The sequence below is a fragment of the Phyllobates terribilis genome, unplaced genomic scaffold, assembly GCF_046119375.1.
Source record: "Phyllobates terribilis strain yellow unplaced genomic scaffold, ASM4611937v1 Scaffold_5__5_contigs__length_657084704, whole genome shotgun sequence".
In the NCBI taxonomy this organism is placed as follows: domain Eukaryota; kingdom Metazoa; phylum Chordata; class Amphibia; order Anura; family Dendrobatidae; genus Phyllobates; species Phyllobates terribilis.
This window is the reverse complement of record NW_027362765.1, coordinates 41,250,989-41,274,234: the sequence shown is the minus strand read 5'-3', so window position 1 is coordinate 41,274,234 and position 23,246 is coordinate 41,250,989. Positions and strand designations below refer to the sequence as shown.

The 23,246-nt window shown below is 44.7% G+C and overlaps 1 protein-coding gene across 1 annotated transcript in view; it reads right to left on the bottom strand.

The window, feature by feature from the left end:
• The window catches only part of LOC141270623 (uncharacterized), a 57,952-nt gene extending 36,853 nt beyond the window's left edge, over nucleotides 1-21,099 (bottom strand). The window contains exons 1-5 of the mRNA XM_073680695.1: nucleotides 21,016-21,099; nucleotides 1,105-1,254; nucleotides 796-975; nucleotides 589-712; nucleotides 410-507 (exon numbers count right to left, since the gene is read on the bottom strand). Coding sequence (XP_073536796.1) covers nucleotides 410-507; nucleotides 589-712; nucleotides 796-975; nucleotides 1,105-1,182 — 480 coding nt within the window. The 5' untranslated portion in view covers nucleotides 1,183-1,254; nucleotides 21,016-21,099. The remainder of the gene's footprint in view (nucleotides 1-409; nucleotides 508-588; nucleotides 713-795; nucleotides 976-1,104; nucleotides 1,255-21,015) is intronic.
• Between the last annotated feature and the right edge of the window lie 2,147 nt (nucleotides 21,100-23,246).

Here is a 23,246-nt window from a genome sequence, read left to right as displayed (position 1 = left end):
TACTGGTACCGATTGCAGCTGTTACAGCACCTTGATAAGTCACAATATTTTTGCGCAACTCGGAAGAATATTGTGACATTTGGCGCTTAGACGCCAGCACTGACTAGCAAAGCGAATATGGACATAGCATAGGAGCAGCAGGGCGTCACTACACTCATTCATCAAATTTATGTAAGTTATGTCTCTTTTCTGGTTGTGGAGTGCTCAACGTAATAAATTAGGTGTACTATACTCCAGCAAGCCCTTTCATTAAGACCAGCAAACGCAATGGAAGCCTTAATGAATCAGATACCTCATTTTCATTTTACAAGTATAAAACATATAATAGGTTGATAAAACAAGACTGAGCACAAGGTATAGCCGTCTACACATCATAGGGGAGATTTCATAACACATTCTCTCCATCTACCTGGTAATCCTCAGGAACATTGGGATTTTCTGGTTTACAGTCCTGTGGAAGAAGAGGACGGGGACATCTCTCTGGTGTTGTCTTCTTACTGGATAGAACTGGAGGAAACATACAGGGACTGATTTCATTCTTTACATACAGATAATTATAGGCCGTGTGTATTTAGTCCTGTCTATTACCTGGTGATGTGAGTGGCTGGGGAACCTCCATCATGGTGTCCTTGTACTGATCCTTGTGTCCTTCTAAATACGCCCACTCCTCCATGGAGAAATAGACGGCGACATCCTGACACCTTATAGGAACCTGACACATATAATGATACAGTCATCCACCCGATACCTTCATAGTATTACTGTATAATTTCACAGCATTCCCAGCAGTGTCACCTCTCCAGTCAGCAGCTCAATCATCTTGTAGGTGAGTTCTAGGATCTTCTGGTCATCAATGTCCTCATGTATCAGGGGGTGAGGTGGAGGCCCCGTGATTGTGTTCAGGGTCCTTTCCCATCCCTCAGAGACAGGGGCCTGACAGTGCTCGCTAGAGGTCTTCTTCACTACTGTGTAATCCTGGTTATGGAGAGACACATTAATAAATCTCACTACAGATATTTCCAGAGTCCTCACCTCTCCAGTTCTGTCCATCTGTTATTCCCATAGATAAGAATGATGTAATGTGACATCATCAGAATCTCTCACCTCTCCAGTAAGCCGGAAGAGGATGTCTAGGGTGAGGTGTAATATCCTCTCCACCATCTTGTCCCTGTCCCTATCCATCCTTGATGGGTCAATCAGGAATATTCTCTTATATAGAAGATCTCCACAGAGAGGATCTGATATTGTAGGCACCTGAATGGGAAGATGAGCCGATGTAACATTATAAAGAAACCCGTGTAATAATATAATTACAGGAGATATGGGAAAACATATGAGGAGATATAACATGTAAATAAACGATACCAATGCTATGGGTATTAATAGATGTCATAATCCCATAAGGGAAAAAAGGGGTTTTACTTCCTGAGTACATATAACCAATAAATGCTTGGAGTCTAGAACCTCAACAAAGAATTGTATAACCAATAAGTAAAACATTATAAATTTTATTGTAAATTCATTAAAAGAGACTGACAAGTAACTTATTATGAATAAGTATGAGGTGAGGATACAGAAAATCGCACACGGAAGCAGCAATCATGGTATATCAAAAAAATTGTCCAGTGACAATGATAAAGATACATAAGTAACAATCATCTATTAATCCATGTCCATCCTCTGGACTATGTGGCTATAGGGAACTCAAGTCAAACAAAAAATTGGCATGTGATATCAAGTGTGCACTATAGTAAAGAAGCAGTGTCTCCACTGGAGGGATATGGTAAACACTCAATCCCTCTCTCGAATTGTCTATATAAAGTAAGACTTACCTATGGTTGCAGAGTGCTAAATATCAGTCCACGATCGTCGCCCCGACGCACATTTCACGTGTACGGGCTTCCTCGGGGGGCGGTCAAACATGTAAATGTTGTACTCTCAGATCATATAAACTGGAATGTCATACACATCACCCACTTTCCGCACTCGGGACTCAGATACGACGGTAAAAGGGGGACTATGCTTCTCACACTCACTCGTCTATTTAACTTCCACAATAGACTGACAATGAGCTAAGTGCACCCCACAGCCAGCTCACACATTCACAACCATATTCTCACAGCCACCACGTGCCATTTTGATAGGACACCGAGATGCTTGCTCTGGGTGACACACTAGTACACATGCACTGCTAGCTAATGGAAGCACCTGATTGGTATTTTTCTTACACTTTTGCATACACAGGGTCCTCTTTGAAGTTGTGGGTACGCTTAGAGCAGCAAGGAACAAACTTATTAAACTTTAGATTTAATAAATATAAATTAAAGTACAGTGCTTAAAAAATATGAAAAAAATATGAAATGCTAACAAGATCTACACACAAGGCAAAAACCATACAACAATTAAAGGATTTGTCAATGATCACAGCAGTGGGATCATGGGGGAGAAGGGAAGATCCACCCGCTACCTTTTTGTCACAAACAGCCCTCTGCTGCCGCCTATTGTCAGAACAATTACGCAACTGACTGATGATTAACGGAGGACACGGTTGTTTCTACTACTAGGCCGCTTATTGGGGAACTCACAGTGAGCGTATTTTATATACAGGGCGTTCCAAAAGTAGGTGGCCAGAAAATAATAACATTTATTTTGATTTATATATAAAATTATATTTACTAACACAAGCATAACATTGACAATTAAATTTTATTCTGAACAATAATACAAAAGCCCTTAAATTTTATCAACACAGGTGCTCAAACTGTTTTCTATTACAATTTGCACAGCTTTGAAGTCTGCCTCTTACGCTTCGACAAACTTTTTTGCACAAGTCTCTTTGGGTATTAATTTCTTGAAATGCATCTCTTATGTAATTTTTCAAATCACTGACACTTTTTGGTTTTCGACTATAAACTTTGTCCTTGAGTACTCCCCAAAAGAAAAAATCCATTGGGGTCAAGTCAGGTGAACGTGCCGGCCTATCAAGTGGGCCTCTTCGGCCAATCCATTTATTAGGAAATGTTTCATCATGATACTCGCGGACTACTCTTGAATAATGTGGAGGGGCCCCATCTTGTTGGAAATAAAGGTCATTTGAATTAGGCTGTTGCTGTAACTGGGGAACAACTTGATTCATTAGAATTTCGAGATACTTATCTCCTGTGACAGTTCCATCAAAAAATATTGGTCCTAAAACACCAAAACTTGAAATACCACCCCAAACATTGACACCAGGCTCATTTAGTTGTTGCTCTAATGTTAAATGCATGTTCTCATTATACCACTAAATACAATTATGTCTGTTAATATGACCGGATAATTTGAAAGAAGCTTCATCACTCCACATAATGTGATCTAAAATTACTGGATTTTCTTCAATTTCGTTAAGCATAATCTCACTAAATTGCAGCCGCCTTTCTGGATCATCCTCCAATAAACCATGAATTAGACGTGGACGATAAGCTTTCCACCCAATAGATTTCAGGATTCGCATGATAGAAGCTCGTGAAATTCCCAATTCCAAAGAGGCTCTTCTGGTGGACTTTTTTGGACTCTGGACAAATGTTTCAGCAACAAGTTGTTTATTATCTTCTGTACAGACTGTTTTGGGTCGACCAGTTTTTGGAGCATTAAGGATTGAGCCAGTGGCATTGAATTTGTCACCAATGCGGTAAATGGTTTGTCTCTTTGGGGCTTGAGTACCAAATGTTTCAACCCAATTTGCTCTAACGGTTTCAGAATTTTGAGATTTCCAATACTCTGTTAAAATCCATTTTCTTTGATCTGTATTTAAATTATTTGCCATTATGTGTTATCTGAATTATCTGAAAAAAAGAGTCTGTGAGGAATGAAAAGTGGAATCTGTTTGGTTGCTAAGGGCAACTGAGCCAGTTTCACTTTACACCATGTTTGATAAATCTCCCCCTTCATAACCTTATTACACTTTCTGTCCACCTACTTTTGGACAACCCTGTATACACACACAACTGATTCCAATGGCTGAAATATATACATTGCCCGGTACGGTCACTGCCAACTCTACAATAACCCACAAGCGATTATTCGCTGCCACTACTAATCGTTTATGCAGGCCGATTGGAGACTCGTTACAGGTAGAGTATGGCTTTGAGGTGCGGTTTACAAATCAAAAAGAACACAACTATTAAGTTTTATATTTAATCCAGAAAGAAAGGCAGTGTTTATAAAAATATACCAAAGATTTTACAAAGGGGATGAAACAATACAGTATATATAATTGCATAAAATAAAAAGGATTAACAAAAGAAACTTACTAAACACTGGTCACAGAAATGGCTCAGAGCTTAGCGAAGGGAAGCGCTTCCATTGAGAAACGTCTGGTGAAACATGGGTGAAGCCTACACAGCAATGTATCTTCCGGCATTGCACACATATCATAATTGGCATTTGCTTTTTATTAGCTCCTAAGTTACACCCACACAACTCCCCTTGATGACCTCATGTAGGCAGATTTGTGGGATGATTTCAGCCCTTCTGGATTTTATGAAATTCCTAACTCACAAGATATCTTCTACTCTGAAGCTCCTTTTTTATTATGATTTTACCATTACATAGACCCTAAATATGCGTTACGGATCAGGGTGGTGGAACCTCTGTGCTGCGGTGCAAGGAGGGATCAGAGGGACATAACTAGGTATCAACTCGGACCGACCAAGGTCGTACGGCGGCTCAATCGACTCCGTGACCAGGGAAGGACCGAGCAGAGGGACCAGGTGCTACTCTGGGACCGACCTTGTAAGAGAGCAGGTGACTCCCACGGGTCAGAAGGCAGGGACTGACCGGTACAGCAGATGAGCACGGCAGGCAGGCTGACGGGTGATTCGGGCAGACGGACTGGCAGACACGGCAGGTAACAGGCAGGAGCCTCCAGGTAAGCGGGCAGGCAGGCACGGCAGGTAACAGACAGGTGATTCCAGGTAGGCAGGCGGGCAGGGCCCATAGAACGACCGTCGGGCTGGACCGGTAGTCAGGCCGGCGGGCTGGACTGGTAGTCAGGCCGGCGGGCTGGACTGGTAGTCAGGCTAGCAGCGGGACCTGAGGGCTGAAGCAGAGTTTAACACACAAAGCTACAACCTTGCACGGGCACCTCCATTTTGGAGGAGGTGCCTTATATATGAGAGGTCCTCCGGCCATTGGCCGGTGACTCCTTAGGACGGCGTGCGCGGACCCTTTAAGAGGGAGGGAGCGCGCGCGCCCTAAGCACAGTGCCCGGGAAGCTGCGCGCGCCGGCAGCAGCAGAAGCAGAAGCAGGAGCGCCAGAGGACGCCGGGCGGGGAGCGCGGCGGTAAGAGGGACGGCGTCTCTGCCTGTCAGGGGGCAGAGACGCCGATACTACAATATGACAGGTATAGCTCCATCTATCAGACAGTTATTCAATTGGAGGGAATCTAGTGACCCCCACAGTGATGTGAGTGAGTGCGTCACATCCGTCCCCTCGCTACGACACCAAAATTCTATATCTCGTACATATCGGATTGATACAGAACCCAATATTCATATTTCACAATCGAACCATCTAGCTGCAGATTCATACAAACCATTTCAACTCAGGATGCTACTGTACAAAGGCAGTCTCTCCACCTCTCCTCCCACTGCATACATAAATTTCAATCTGGCTGTCTTTTCCCCAGCAGATATCATGTTCCCCACAATAGATATTCTATTTCAATCCCCTGGGCACTGCAGGGAGTCTCTGGCTTCAAAAGGAACTTGAATGGTTAGCTCTTCATGATCTTTAATTACTTTTCCTCTTCTAGACATACAGTAACTGGCTTCCTCTTCCCCATATGTCCCAAGTGTCAGCTCTATGTCCTTGATGTTTGGCCTGAGGGTGGGGGTGGGGGTGGGGGTTAATGCCCCCTCCCTTGAGATGTTATGGATCATAATTTTTCTATGACAGGGTTAAGCACATAAACATCTTACGTATTGAACCTTCTGGCGGTGGAAATCACCACAAAGATAAGGACAGATCTACAATTCATGTGGTTTCTCCTAGATCTGACAATGAGTTTTTCTAGAGGAGATATTGTAAAGGGTCTCAGGTGAGTGGAGGATGGCTAATTGTATGCACAGAAAGATGGTCCAAAGACTTGATATTATATTTCTGTAGTTTCCCGAGGCTGAAAATCCTGTTGGTTGAACCCCTCAGAAGAGATAATGTCCCCCGATTACAGATATTTCCATGGATGGTGTTGCCATCAGATTACTATTAATATTGCATCGAAATATTGCATTTCTATTGAGCCATGAGATGAGTATGAATATAAAAGATAATCTTTAAAAGTCAAAAATTCCAATGTGACACAAATGTAACATAAAGACAAATACAGTGCAATTAAAAAAGGTGACTCAGTGCAAGTAGGTGTACAGATGGAGACCCTAAGTAACCTAATCTCATGTTAAGAGGGGTGTAACTTGCCACTGGTTGACTATGATGATTAAAGATATAACAATAGGTCAAACCCACCTTTAAGGCCTGAAGCCACCATTGGTTAAAAACAGCAGAAAAGAATAGTTGGAAGTATGAATAAACTGATAGCCTCCAAGGAAGAGGGAGGTATCAACTTTCCATGCATTAGAAATTACAACCTAGCTCGCCTTTTTCGATATATAATAGATTGGCTTCATAAAAGACATACATATTCTGACTGCGCATCCCTCTACAACTTAACAGCTCTCCTCCACTCACGTTTTACCTCGCTACCCTTAGTAATCAAGAAATCAGTGATCTTTAGAGATACTATCTCTACATGGAAAGCAGTCAGGAAAAAATACGGCCTTTCATTCAGAATCTCAAAACACCTGCCGTTGTGGCACAACCCAGAATTCCCCCAAGGTAGTTAAAATAAATTCTTTATAAAATGGCAACAAGCAGGTGTAGTGAACATATCTCGCCTTCTTCACTCAATTGAACAGAGATGGCTAACATGTGCAGAAACTTTAGGAAAATATGAACTACCCCCACAGCACTATTTCCAATATGAACAGATCAAACTCTCCGTCATGGCTAACTTAAGAGATGCTACCTTTGAAACTTCCCGAAATATAATATCCTGTCATCTCCAATGGGTACCCCCTCAATATCTACACTGTATTCATCAATGAAACCTAACCTTGTGGAAACACACCCAGATACCTTTTTTAAGTACTGGAAACAACAATTTGATGATGTAGATATCCCGGAGAAGATTGGAACGGGTTGGAGGTTATTCAGGAAACATATTATGAATGAATCTTGGAGAGAAACTCAGTTCAAAATCATGCATGGTGCGATATACGCCTTTAATCTACCAAAAAAGACCCACTTTCTCCTACACGGCATTTGGTCTTGTCCTGCATCGGTTTCCTATTCGGACCAGGTAGCTGACATGATTAACATCACCAGGACCAGGGGACCAGGATATGTCCTTACTCCATGTTTAGCTCTGCTGCATGTTTGGACTAACAAACAACCCTAACAAATTAATAGGGAGTCCCCCCAAGCTACTACATACCTGGCTTATATTGGTGAAAAAACAGCTCCTAAAACATTGGCTAGATCCCAATATCCCCCCATTACGGAACTAATAGCACAAATGAAGCATTATATGGAGGTAGAACAACAGGACGCCCTATGTAATAAAGAGAAGCAAGCAGGCAAATTCCTTCTAAAATGGAAACAGTTTATTATAAATTGTTGTTCAATAGAGGACAAAAGGAAAATGGTAGAACCCTTTACATCTACAGCATGGTATATACTAGAAGATCTCAAAAATAACTTAGGTCCACTTCGTTTAACTTAAAATGAAGAGAATGGTGAGGAGAACAATCAATGGGCCAGGACTTCTGGCATAGATATAAATGCATTAATTATCCTTGATGGCTTCAAGGAGATATAAGACATGCTGTCAACTAATTCATTTTGTTGTTTGTTATATCTGTTATACCAATTAAATATGTGAATAGAGTTGTTATAGACCCAGTCTGCGTACGGGCACTCTTACCTCTCTATGTACCAGATTAGATGTATGTTATGTATTTGTGTCGTGAAAAATCAAATAAAAATGATGTTGGAAAAAAAAAAAGAATAGTTGGAGGGTACGTAGTCATATCCATTATTAATAAATCACAAGGATACAGCCCCCTACTTATATTACATGGATAATAGACACATAAATACCAGGGGCACAGCCCAAAAAATAAGTTATACATAGATGGCAGTCTTTTAATACCGATATATTCTACAGACATGCAGCAATACTGTGGTTCTGAATATAGCTACTGTCATAAAAGGTAGTGAACCCACAGATGCTTCTACCACATAAATATCTCAAACTGATTTTGGTGGCAAAACATATATAAATAATAATAATTTTTTTATTTTTATAGCGCCAACATATTCCGCAGCACTTTACAAGTTTTAGGGGGGACTTGTACAGACAATACAGAATAAGCATATCTCATATCGAACGGAGTGAGGGCCCTGCTCGCGAGCTTACAATCTATGAGTAAATGGGGGAGACACAAAAGGTAGAATGTACATATATTGTATAATGCAGCCTTGATATACTAAATAGGATAAATAATAATACATGGACTGGTCGCCTGCCAGTATGTGTACAGTCCTGACTGAGGCTATTAAGTGCATGGTTGGTATGAACCTGAAATTGAAGAAGATTTTAATATGGGGGAAAACTGGGATGGACAGATAGTGTGTTTAGGCAATACGCCAGTCTAAAAAAATGGGTTTTTAGGGTCCGCTTGAAACTGTGGGTATTGGGAATTAATCGAACTGTCCTGGGTAGTGCATTCCATAGAATTGGCGCAGCAAGCGAGAAATCTTGGAGACGGGAGTGGGAAGTTCGGATTATGGAGGATTTAAGTTTTAAGTCACTGGCAGAACGGAGGGCACGTGTAGGGTGGTAGACTGAGACAAGGGAGGAGATGTAGGGGGGTACTGAAGCATGGAGCGCTTTGTGGGTAAGCGTGATAAGTTTAAATTGAACTCTATATTGGATGGGCAACCAATGCAATGACTGGCACAGGGAGGCATCGGTGTAGCGGTTGGCAAGGAATATGATCCTGGCTGCTGCGTTAAGGACGGATTGGAGAGGGGAGAGTTTAGTAAGAGGGAGCCCGATAAGTAGAGAGTTGCAGTGGTCCAGACGAGAATGCATAAGAGCTACAGTAAGAGTTTTTGCTGAGTCAATGGTGACAAAAGTCCTGATTCTTGAGATGTTTTTGAGGTGTAGATGACATGAACGAGCAAGTGATTTGATGTGAGGAGTGAAGGAAAGATCTGAATCAAAAATGAACCCAAGACATAAATAGATAACTTATCTTGCAAAAATGCTGGGGTGTCCCATATACTTCTAGACGCGTGTCCTCGTTAATGTATGGTTCATCAGGAGAAGATTCAGTCATCCTGCAGAGAGCTACACTTATTCCTCATATCCCCTTTCATTTAAAGGCTCACCACGCCATATTTGGGTTAAAACACTTCCTTAATCATGGGTCAAATGTTGCCATGGGGCAGGTGTAGTCTCCTGTCCCTTGATCGTATTGCGCATGCGTCATAAACGCTCTCATTGCTAGAGGTATCCTCATCCATTCTGCGCATGTCTCCTCCTCCTACCAGCGTCTGGAGCTCCATGCCCATAATAGCACTTCCAATGCCACTGTGCATGCGGTCTCACCCCAGTGCGTGTCTGGAAATCCTACTGGATACAACCCAGACGACTCACGGTGCTATTGCGCACGCGTCAGGATGCCATCACAGCGCAGATCTGGCCATGTAACTATTGTGCACGCGCCAGGAAATTATCTCATACTTAGGGTCTACATCTGTACACCTACCTGCACTGAGTCACTTTTTTTAATTGCACTGTATTCATCTTTATGTTACATTTGTGTCACATTGGAATTTTTGACTATTAAAGATTATATTTTATAGTCATACTCAAAGGGTTTTTCTTGTTAGACGTTACGCTATTACCCTTTTACTCAATCAGTATTTTGTGATCTGCGCCATGTGATGCTAAAGACGTCCAGTCTGCCTCAGGGACAATTATCTTCATCTTTGATGTAGCACCTATTTGCTAATTAGGACGTACAGAGTAAAGGTTTGCTCTTCCAGAAAGTATCAGCTACTCGCTAATTTATTTATCTACACACAGAGGAGGAGGCTTTAGTGATTTAGAATTTTGATTTATATGATCTTGATCACAATTCATAACATGAAACATAAGTTGATCAGCTGAATAAGACGTCTCCTCCATGCTTCCAATCACTAGCTATGTTGGTCATTGCATCAGCCACTGATTGGCTGTAGAGATTATGTATGTTAAGACTGACCAGGAAATACAGAGACTGGCGGGGAACCCAAGCAGTGGTGGCACAGGAGTTTTGGGGGATCATTAATATGACTATTACTATTTTTATTATTTTACAGTAGTCAGTTTTTTCTTTCTATCTACTAATAAATCCTATATACAGTCATGGCCAAAAGTTTTGAGAATGACACCAAAATTATATTTTCACATGATCTGCTGGCCTCTGGTTTTTATTAGTGTTTGTCTGATGTTTATATCACATACAGAAATATAATTGCAATCATATTATGAGTACCAATAGGTTATATTGACAGTTAGAATGAGTTAATGCAGCAAGTCAATATTTGCAGTGTTGCCCCTTCTTCTTCAAGACCTCTGTAATTCTCCCTGGCATGCTCTCAATCAACTTTTGGACCAAATCCTGACTGATAGCAGTCCATTCTTGCATAATCAATGCTTGCATTTTGCCAGAATTTGTTGGTTTTTGTTTGTCCACCCGTCTCTTGATGAGTGACCACAAGTTCTCAATGGGATTAAGATCTGGGGAGTTTCCAGGCCATGGACCCAAAATCTCTATGTTTTGTTCCATGAGCCATTTAGTTATCACCTTTGCTTTATGGCAAGGTGCTCCATCATGCTGGAAAAGGCATTGTTGGGCGCCAAACTGCTCTTGGACGGTTGGGAGAAGTTGCTCTTGGAGGACATTCTGGTACCATTCTTTATTCATGGCTGTGTTTTTAGGCAAGACTGTGAGTGAGCCGATTCCCTTGGCTGAGAAGCAACCCCACACATGAATGGTTTCAGGATGCTTTACAGTTGGCATAAGACAAGACTGGTGGTAGCGCTCACCTCTTCTTCTCCGAATAAGCTGTTTTCCAGATGTCCCAAACAATCGAAAAGGGGATTCATCAGAGAAAATGACTTTGCCCCAGTCCTCAGCAGTCCACTCCCTGTACCTTTAGCAGAATATCAGTCGGTCCCTGATGTTTTTTCTGGAGAGAAGTGGCTTCTTTGCTGCCCTCCTTGAAACCAGCCCTTGCTCAAAGAGTCTCCGCCTCACAGTGCATGCAGAAGCACTCACACCAGCCTGCTGCCATTCCTGAGCAAGCTCAGCACTGCTGGTAGTCCGATCCCGCAGCTGAAACCGTTTTAAGATACGGTCCTGGCGCTTGCTGGTCTTTCTTGGGCGCCCTGGAGCCTTTTTGACAACAATGGAAGCTCTCTCCTTGAAGTTCTTGATGATGCGATAGATTGTTGACTGAGGTGCAATCTTTGTAGCTGCGATACTCTTCCCTGTTAGGCCATTTTTGTGCAGTGCAATGATGGCTGCACGTGTTTCTTTAGAGATAACCATGGTTAACTGAAGAGAAACAATGATACCAAGAACCAGCCTCCTTTTAAAGTGTCCAGTGATGTCATTCTTACTTAATCATGACTGATTGATCGCCAACCCTGTCCTCATCAACACCCACACCTGTGTTAATGGATCAATGACTAAAACAATGTTAGCTGCTCCTTTTAAGGAAGGACTGCAATGATGTTGAAATGTGTTTTGGGGGTTAAAGTTCATTTTCTGGGCAAATATTGACTTTGCAAGTACAGTAATTGCTGTTAAGCTGATCACTCTTTGACATTCAGGAGTATATGCAAATTGCCATTACAAAAAATGAAGCAGTAAACTTTGGAAAAATTACTATTTGTCTCATTCTCAATACTTTTGGCCATGACTGTACACTGCTCAAAAAAATAAAGGGAACACTCAAATAACACATCCTAGATCTGAATGAATGAAATATTCTCATTGAATACTTTGTTCTGTACAAAGTTGAATGTGCTGACAACAAAATCACACAAAAATCATCAATGAAAATCAAATTTATTAACCAATGCAGGCCTGGATTTAGAGTCACCCCCAAAATCAAAGTGGAAAAACACACTACAGGCTGATCCAACTTTGATGTAATGTCCTTAAAACAAATCAAAATGAGGCTCAGTATTGTGTGTGGCCTCCACGTGCCTGTATGACCTCCCTACAACGCCTGGGCATGCTCCTGATGAGGTTGCGGATGGTCTCCTGTGGGATCTCCTCCCAGACCTGGACTAAAGCATCCGTCAACTCCTGGACAGTCTGTGGATGGAGCAAGACATGATGTCCCAGATGTGCTCAATCGGATTCAGGTCTGGGGAACTGGGGGGCCAGTCCATAGCTTCAATGCCTTCATCTTGCAGGAACAGCTGACACACTCAAGCCACATGAGGTCTGGCATTGTCCTGCATTAGGAGGAACCCAGGGCCAACCGCACCAGCATATGGTCTCACAGGGGGTCTGAGGATCTCATCTCGGTACCTAATGGCAGTCAGGCTACCTCTGGCGAGCACATGGAGAGCTGTGCGGCCCACCAAAGAAATGCCACCCCACACCATTACTGACCCACTGCCAAACCGGTCATGCTGAAGGATGTTGCAGGCAGCAGATCGCTCTCCACGGCATCTCCAGACTCTGTAATTTCTGTCACATGTGCTCAGTGTGAACCAGCTTTCATCTGTGAAGAGCACAGGGCGCCAGTGGCGACTTTGCCAATCCTGGTGTTCTGTGGCAAATGCCAAGCGTCCTGCACGGTGTTGGGCTGTGAGCACAACCCCCATCTGTGGACTTCGGGCCCTCATACCACCCTCATGGAGTCGGTTTCTAACCGCTTGTGCAGACACATGCACATTTGTGGCCTGCTGGAGGTCATTTTGCAGGGCTCTGGCAGTGCTCCTCCTGTTCCTCCTTGCACAAAGGTGGAGGTAGCAGTCCTGCTGTTGGGTTGTTGCCCTCCTATGGCCCCCTCCACGTCTTCTGGTGTACTGGCCTGTCTCCTGGTAGAGTCTCTACCTTAGCAACTTTTGTGGGTTGTAGAGTCCGTCTCATGCTAACACGAGTGTGAAAGCACAACCAACATTCAAAAGTGACCAAAACATCAGCCAGAAAGCATTGGTGCTGAGATGTGGTCTGTGGTCCCCACCTGCAGAACAACTCCTTTATTGTGTGTGTCTTGATAATTGCCAATAATTTCCATCTATTGTCTATTCCATTTGCACAACAGCATGTGAAATTGATTGTCAATCAGTGTTGCTTCCTAAGGCTATGTGCCCACATAGCAGATTTGATGCAGAGCGTTTTTACCTCTCTCTGGCAGAAAAAAACGCATGCAGATTTACATGCGTTTTTTCTGCCAGAGGGAAGCGTTTTTTCAGCGTTTTTACATGCGTTTTCGCATGCGTTTTTTCAAGCAGTTTTCCAAGCGATTTTGAGCATCACTTGGAAAAGTGCTTGACAAGTTGGTCACACAATATAAATCTATGCAACCGGCATGGATTTATAATGTGTGAACAACTGATGCTTTAAATGCAGCATCTATAGTAAAAAAAAGAGTATTAAAACGTTAAAAATAAAAAAAAAACTGTATACTCACCTCTCCGGTCTCCTCCAGTCTGCTCCCGGCTGTGTCCACTCTCCTCGGCGTCCCGCAGTGTACTGTCAGGACCTGCAGTGACGTCATTTAGTCAGCTGATGGTCAGACGACCATCACCTGAGCGCCGACGTCAGCGGTCGCGTGACCATCAGGTGACTAAATGACATCACCGCAGGTCCTGACAGTACACCGCGGGACGCCAAGGAGAGAGGACGTGGCCGGGGGCCGCCGGAGAGGTGAATATACAGGTTTTGTTTGTTTTTAACTTTTTTATTTCTTTTTTTCACCGCGTGGTAGCCGGGATGAAGAGAAGTTGTAGTCTCCTCTTCATACCGGGTACCACACGCACCGCGATTACGCTGCAAATTCGCGGCCATTGAATTTAATTGAAACGCAGCAAATCCACATATACCTGCGGGTTTGCTGCGTTTCAATGTTCCTCAATGGCCGCGAATTTGCAGCGTAATCGCGGTAGAAATGGTCATGCTGCATTTTGCAACGCAATGCGAATTCGGCGCGCAAATCAGCGCATCATGTCAAGAGCACATCAGAATTCACATTGCTTTGCATGGCATACTGTTTTACAAGCGTTTTCGCAGACATAAAAACGCCGCAAAAACGCTACGTGGGCACTTAACCTAAGTGGACAGTTTGATTTCACAGAAGTTTGATTTACTTGGAGTTATATTCTGTTGTTTAAGTGTTCCCTTTATATTTTTGAGCAGTGTATTTTAGGCCACATACACAACAAGCAGTTTCTTCCTTGGGCTCTTCATTTGAATATGTTTCTCATAGACTCATCTTCCATAACGGTAATTTATGTCCCAGTTACCGACACTGGAATCAGCATTAGCAATACTGCAGGAGATATTCATTACACGTGACATGAGAAATAATTACTACATGAAGAGGACGACATCTTCATTTTTTACTACGGCTCTATAAACATAATAACCAAACCAAGAAAAAACGAAAAAGGAGCCCACAGTATTGCAAAAATAATGTATATCAAGATTTATTAATACATAAATAATCAGACAGATACAGGAATCAGTGCGGAAAACGGATGAGGCATTAAAACCCGGAACAACCTTCTACACATGGCAAACTCCAATTCAGGATTCAAAAGGTACGAAATTGTATATATATTTAAAATATCCAAATAATCAAAAGATCATCGCCATACAGAAAATAGTATTGTCTATCCTCTCTATAAAATTTACAGAGAGGGTAATATATAGATACATAATTTCATAGTACAGCGTGTATACTGAACTGCCCACATTATCCTATGTGTGCTGGGTACAAATTCCCTATCACGTGCTGGATATAACTGTGAATGACTTGCTGGAGTCACTACTGTATAAGTACCAGGGATATCAAACTTCAGCACGGAACAGTCAGGGGATAGTCAGAAGTTTAGAGGTCCGTCTGGGGTCGGCACGTGCAGAGCAGGGATGCCCCGACGCGCGTTTCGATGGTTCCCTTCGTCATGCCCCCTGACGAAGGGAACCATCGAAACGCGTGTCGGGGCATCACTGCTCTGCACGTGCCGACCCCAGACGGACCTCTAAACTTCTGACTATCCCCTGACTGTTCCGTGCTGAAGTTTGATATCCCTGGTACGTATACAGTAGTGACTCCAGCAAGTAACTCACAGTTATATCCAGCACGTGATAGGGAATTTGTACCCAGCACGCATAGGACAGTGTGGGCAGTTCAGTATACACGCTGTACTATGAAATTATGTATCTATATATTACCCTCTCTGTAAATTTTATACAGAGGATAGACAATACTATTTTCTGTATGGCGATGATCTTTTGATTATTTGGACATTTTAAATATATATACAATTTCGTACCTTTTGAGTCCTGAATTGGAGTTTGCCATGTGTAGAGGGTGGTTGTGGGTTTTAATGCCTCATCAGTTTTCCGCACTGATTCCTGTATCTGTCTGATAATTTATGTATTAATAAATCTTGATATACATTATTTTTGCAATACTGTGGCCTCCTTTTTCATTTTTTCTAGCTTTGGTTCGTTAATTTATGGTGATGGAGTCTTATGATGTCAGTAATAGGGTAGTATTGAATATAGTAATATTTTACGTTTATAAACACTTGGTATGATATACACTACCTGCTCATGATTAGTATGTACTATAGGCTCTATAAACATACCTGGCCAGAGTCTGTCACTGACTACATCACCACCAGCCGCCTGTACGAATGTTTGTGTGTATGGGGGAGTCAGGAGAAATAGCCGTCAGTCGCATGATCGTTTGGCCGACAGCTATCTAATGTGTATGGGGCCATTAGTGTTACACTGACAGGAGGAATAATACACTGCACTACAGTAGTACAGTGCATCACCAAGATAATCAGAGGCTTGTATGTAGTATGATCGCAATAATGAGGGTTGTTGAAGAAAGTTAACACTTCACGCCATGGCCATTTTCAATTCTTATCTCCCCTTCTTCCAAGAGCCATAACTTTTTTATTTTTCTGTCAATATAGTCGTTTGAGGGCTCGTTTTTTGCTGGACAAGTTGTACTTTTGACTGACACAATTCATTTTATAATGTGATGTACTGCAAAGCAGTAAGAAAAACTTCACGTTCGGTAAAATTGCAAAAAAAAGTGCAATTCCACAATTTTTTTTATTTATTTACCATGTTCTATATACTGTAAAACTGACCTGCCAATATGATTACCCAGAACAATTATACAGATACCAAACATGTATCTTTTTTTTTTTTTTTTAAGTGGTGAAAAAAAAAATAAAATTGCATATTTCTCTATTTTCTGAGACCTGTAACAGTTTCAATTTTTGGGATAAGGGGCTGTGTGAGGGTTTATTTTTTCAGCCTTAAGCTGTAATTTTTATATATTCCACTTTGGGGTAGATACGATGCTTCACTATCACATTTTAATGCAATGTTGCGGCGGCCAAAAAAACGTAATTCTGGCGGTTCGATTTTTTTCTTCTTATGACGTTTTGATTATTTTATATTTTCATAGCTAGCACTTTTACGATCACAGCTATACGAAATATGTGTATTTTTTTTAATTTTTAATGGGGCAAAAGGGGTGATTTGACTTTTTTTTTAAAATATTTTTAAAAACATTTTTTTTTATTTTTTACGGTATTTATTAGTCCTCTTAGGGGACTTGAAGCTGTAATCATCGGATTGTTTGTGCTATACATAGCAGTGTATCAGCACTGCTATGTACAGTGAAGGAAATAATTATTTGATCCCTTGCTGTTTTTGTAAGTTTGCCCACTGACAAAGACATGAACAGTCTATAATTTTAAGGGTAGGGTAATTTTAAGAGATAGAATACCCCCCCCCCAAAAAAAAAAAATCAAGAAAATCGCATTAAATACAGCTGTCTTACATAGTCACTTGTATAAAAGACTCCTGTCCACAGACTCAATTAAACAGTCAGACTCTAACCTCTACAACATGAGAAAGACCAAAGACCTTTCTAAGGATGTCAGGGACAAGATCATAGACCTGCACAAAGCTGGAATGGGCTACAAAACCATAAATAAGATGCTGGGTGAGAAGGAGACAACTGTTGGTGCAATAGTAAGAAAATGGAAGAAAGGCAAAATGACTGTCAATCGACATCAATCTGGGGCACCATGCAAAATCTCACCTTGTGGGGTATTCTTGATCATGAGGAAGGTGAGAGATCAGCCTAAAACTACACGGGGGGAACTTGTTAATGATCTCAAGGCAGCTGGGACTAGTCACCCAAGAAAACCATTGGTAACACATTAGGCCTTAAAGGTTTAAAATCCTGCAGTGCCCGCAAGATAAGCCTACTCAAGAAGGCACATGTGCAAACCCACCTGAAGTTTGCCAATGAACACCTGGATGATTCTGTGAGTTATTGGGAGAAGGTGCTGTGGTGAGATGAGACAAATACTGAGCTCTTTAGCATTAACTCAACTCGCCGTGTTTGGAGGAAGAGAAATGCTGCCTATGACCGAAAGAACACCGTCCCCACTGTCAAGCATGGAGGTGGAAACATTATGTTTTGGGGGTGTTTCTCTGCTAAGGGCACAGGACTACTTCACCGCATCAATGGGAGAATGGATGGAGCCATGTACCGTAAAATCCTGAGTGACAACCTCCTTCCCTCTGCCAGGACATTAAAAATGGGTCATGGCTGGGTCTTCCAGCAAGACAATGACCCAAAACATACAGCCAAGGCAACAAAGGAGTGGCTCAAAAAGAAGCACATTAAAGTCATGGAGTGGCCTTCGCAGTCTCCAGACCTTAATCTAATAGAAAACTTATGGAGGGAGTTGAAGCTCCGAGTTGCCAAGCGACAGCCTCAAAATCTGAATGATTTAGAGATGATCTACAAAGAGGAGTGGACCAAAATTCCTCCTGACATGTGCGCAAACCTCATCATCAACTACAAAAAACGTCTGACTGCTGTGCTTGCAAACAAGGGTTTTGCCACCAAGTATTAAGTGTGGTTTGCCAGAGGAAAATTATGTAATTTATACAATGTGATTTTCTTGATTTTTTTTTGGATATTCTATCTCTCAATGTTAAAATTAACCTACCCTTAAAATTATAGACTGTTCTTGTCCATGTCTTTGTCAGTGGGCAAACTTACAAAAGCAGCAAGGGATCAAATAATTATTTCCTTCACTGTATAGCAATAATCACAATCTCCTATGTACGTCAGCTAAACGCCGGCTTTCCCATGAGGATCGTCATGACAAGCACGGCAGTTTCACCAAATTCCTGGCTGTCATGGCAAACCATCAACGTTCCAAAATCACGTCATGGGCGTGCCGTGGAATGACACGCCCCCCTGCCGATGCTTTAAATGCTGCAGTCAAAGATGAACAGCAGCATTTAACAGGTTAACAGCTGACTAAATCAGTCATTAAAATGCATCAACTACTGAGGACTCTCAATTGTGATTATTTGTTATTTCATCGGAGGCGCACAGAGGGGGGAGGCCTGTTCCCATCAACACACCCCAATATATCACGATGACAGCCGGGCCTACAATGATGAAGTTAGTTTCTTAGTCGTCCATTTTCTTATTCTGGGCTGAAGTTGGTTTCTTATTCGCCAATTTTTTTTCTGTTTTTTACAGGTTTAATAACAAAAGTAAAATATCATAATAAAATACAATGCCTCGAGGTGCCCTGATGTGAATAACTTTAAAAATAGCTACAAAAATGATAAAACTGGCACAAAATGGGCATCAAAGTGGGCACTGAAGGGCGCTATTGAAAGAGTTAAATAACTTTGGACCACTGATCTCACACACTAGACACATAGAACAGGGTGCCCCAAATGAAATTCAGGTCACTCTAGCCTGGCCCAAATGGATTATTTTTCAGTGGATTCTGGGCATCATAACTTGCATCAAAGTGGGTAAATAGCCAATTTTCACAGATTTGAATAAGTAACTAGTGTTTTTAAGGAGTTAAATGACTTTGGGCCACTGATCTCACACCAGCATTACATACAGAGTGATGCCCTGCATCAAATTCCCGCTACTTCAGCCTAGCCCAAATGTGTTCTGGGCAGCAGAGCTGGCATAAAAGTGGGCAAATAGCCAATGTTTTTTAACCCTTTTCTGACATTGAGCGTAATAATACGTCCTGGCCTTATGGACCAGGTACGAATTATTACACACAGGCGATCGTGCCCGCACATAGACTGTGTGGGCGCGATCACCACCAGGTGTCAGCTGTGTCAGTAAATTTTGACCACATATGGGGTATCTGCGTGCTCAGGAGACCTTGCACAACAAATTTTAGGGTCCACTTTCTCCTGTTACCCTTGTGAAAATAATTTTTTTTGGGGGCTAAAATAACATTTTTGTGGAAAAAATTTGATTTTTTTTATTTTCACAAGTCATTGTTATAATTTTCTGTGAAGCACCTGGGGGTTTAATATGCTCACCACACATCTAGATAAATTCATTGGGGGGGGGGGTGTCTAGTTTTTAAAAAAGTGGCACTTGTTAGGCATTACCACTGTTTAGGCTCTGCAGACCATTCCATCAAAGTCTGCATTCCAAAACATCACTCCTTCCTTTCCGAGCCCTGACAGGCGCCCAAACAGTAGTTTTCTCCCACATATGGGGCATCAGCGTACGCAGGAGAAATTGCACAACTTTTGGGGTCCAATTTCTCCTGCTACCCTTGTGAAAATAAAAAAAATTGGGGCTAAAAGTTCATTTTTGTGGAAAAAAATGTTGTTTTTTTTATTTTCACAGCTCTACGTTATAAACTTTTCTGAAACACTTGGGGGTTCAAGGTGCTCACCACACATCTAGATAAGTTCCTTAAGGGGTCTAGTTTCCATAATGGGGTCACTTGAGGGGGTTTCCACTGTTTAGGCACATCAGGGGCTCTCCAAACGTGACATGGCATCCGCTCTCAATTCCAACGAGTTTTGCATTGAAAAAGTCAAATGGCGCTCCTTCCCTTCTGAGCCCTGTCGTGCGCCTAAACAGTGGTTTTCCCCCACATATGGGGTACTCACAACAACTTTTGGGGTGCCATTTTTCCTGTTACCCTTGTGAAAATAAAAAAATTGGGGCTAATGATTTGAATAAGTTTCTTATTTGTTTTAATGATTAATAGGCTTGTCCCGTCTTCAGTTAAAAGTCTGCAGTCTCTCTATGTGACTGCAGACTTGTGAATCTTCACATCGTCCACAATGTTCACTGTGTCGGCACCAGGAGCGTGACTGCAAGTATGTGATTTGCACACATGCTGTCAGGGGCCGACTAAATGGGTGCAGCTGTGCTCAATGCAAGTGAATTATGCGAGGCCAGAGACGTCTAGTCAGAATGTGGCTGAAAGTATGAAAATCACACAGCCCAGAGCCACATCCCCAGACCTGGGAAACTGATCCAGGAGGTCGGTGCTGTGTCCCGGTGTCTTCTGTATCAGGAATGGGGAGAGGGGGCATTTATTTATTAGCCAGTGGGGTGGGGGGTACCGTACTGTGGGGGCATCTTGTAGTATCAGAATGTGTGTGTGGGGGATGGGGGAACTGTGGGGACATTATACTGTGTGTCGGACAGGGGGCGCTGTACTATGGGGGCAATATGTGTTTCCTGACTTCCGGTGTTTCATAGTTGGGTCGTATGTATCTATCAGAGGAGAGGGAGGAAAGCGTTATAATTCTTAGTAATGGGGAATCTCCACATACCTCCACCTGCAGAGCCGCCACCACATATATGGCTGTTCTGTGCGCACAGGACCTGTGATGAGGTCACAGGAGGGGAGGAGTCATGGGGTCACATGATCAGGGGCCTCAGTGGATGCAGGAGTCTGCTGTGCTGGTTGTCATGGTGCTGGATGAGGGGAAGGTTATGTGTGGGGTCAGGAGGGGTTTACAGTGTGGATGTAGCAGAGCCGTGTGTACGAGGTGTACGGAGCGGAGCCACGTGTGTACAAGGTGTACGGAGCAGAGCCGCGTGTGTACGAGGCGTACGGAGCAGAGCCGCGTGTGTACGAGGTGTACGGAGCGGAGCCGCGTGTGTACGAGATGTACGGAGCGGAGCCGCGCGTGTACGAGGTGTACGGAGCGGAGCCGCGCGTGTACGAGGTGTACGGAGCGGAGCCGCGGGTGTACGAGGTGTACGGAGCGGAGCCGCGCGTGTACGAGGTGTACGGAGCGGAGCCGCGTGTGTACGAGGTGTACGGAGCGGAGCCGCGTGTGTACGAGGTGTACGGAGCGGAGCCGCGTGTGTACGAGATGTACGGAGCGGAGCCGCGTGTGTACGAGGTGTACGGAGCGGAGCCGCGTGTGTACGAGGTGTACGGAGCGGAGCCGCGCGTGTACGAGGTGTACGGAGCGGAGCCGCGCGTGTACGAGGTGTACGGAGCGGAGCCGCGCGTGTACGAGGTGTACGGAGCGGAGCCGCGCGTGTACGAGGTGTACGGAGCGGAGCCGCGCGTGTACGAGGTGTACGGAGCGGAGCCGCGCGTGTACGAGGTGTACGGAGCGGAGCCGCGCGTGTACGAGGTGTACGGAGCGGAGCCGCGCGTGTACGAGGTGTACGGAGCGGAGCCGCGCGTGTACGAGGCGTACGGAGCGGAGCCGCGCGTGTACGAGGCGTACGGAGCGGAGCCGCGCGTGTACGAGGCGTACGGAGCGGAGCCGCGCGTGTACGAGGCGTACGGAGCGGAGCCGCGCGTGTACGAGGCGTACGGAGCGGAGCCGCGCGTGTACGAGGCGTACGTAGCGGAGCCGCGCGTGTACGAGGCGTACGTAGCGGAGCCGCGCGTGTACGAGGCGTACGTAGCGGAGCCGCGCGTGTACGAGGCGTACGTAGCGGAGCCGCGCGTGTACGAGGCGTACGTAGCGGAGCCGCGCGTGTACGAGGCGTGCGGAGCTGCGCGTGTACGAGGCGTACGGAGTGGAGCCGCGCGTGTACGAGGCGTAAGGAGCGGAGCCGCGCGTGTACGAGGCGTAAGGAGCGGAGCCGCGCGTGTACGAGGCGTACGAAGCGGAGCCGCGCGTGTATGAGGCGAGCGGAGCCGCGCGTGTACGAGGCGTACGGAGCGGAGCCGCGCGTGTACGAGGCGTACGGAGCGGAGCCGCGCGTGTACGAGGCGTACGGAGCGGAGCCGCGCGTGTACGAGGCGTACGGAGCGGAGCCGCGCGTGTACGAGGCGTACGGAGCGGAGCCACACGTGTACGAGTTGTACGGAGCGGAGCCGCGTGTGTACAAGGTGTACGGAGCGGAGCCAGGTGTATGGAGCGGAGCCGCGCGTGTACGAGGCGTACGAAGCGGAGCCGCGCGTGTACGAGGCGTACGGAGCGGACCCGCGCGTGTAAGAGGCGAGCGGAGCCGCGCGTGTACGAGGCGTACGGAGCGGAGCCGCGCGTGTACGAGGCGTGCGGAGCGGAGCCGCGCGTGTACGAGGCGTACGGAGCGGAGCCGCGCGTGTACGAGGTGTACGGAGCGGAGCCACGCATGTACGAGTTGTACGGAGCAGAGCCGCGTGTGTACAAGGTGTACGGAGCGGAGCCAGGTGTATGGAGCGGAGCCGCGCGTGTACGAGGCGTACGGAGCGGAGCCGCGCGTGTACGAGGCGTACGGAGCGGAGCCGCGCGTGTACGAGGCGTACGGAGCGGAGCCGCGCGTGTACGAGGCGTACGGAGCGGAGCCGCGCGTGTACGAGGCGTACGGAGCGGAGCCGCGCGTGTACGAGGCGTACGGAGCGGAGCCAGGTGTATGGAGCGGAGCCGCGTGTGTACGAGGTGTACGGAGCGGAGCCAGGTGTATGGAGCGGAGCCGCGCATGTACGAGGCGTACGGAGCGGAGCCGCGCGTGTACGAGGCGTACGGAGCGGAGCCGCGCGTGTACAAGGCGTACGGAGCGGAGCCGCGCGTGTACGAGGCGTGCGGAGCCACGCGTGGACGAGGCGTAC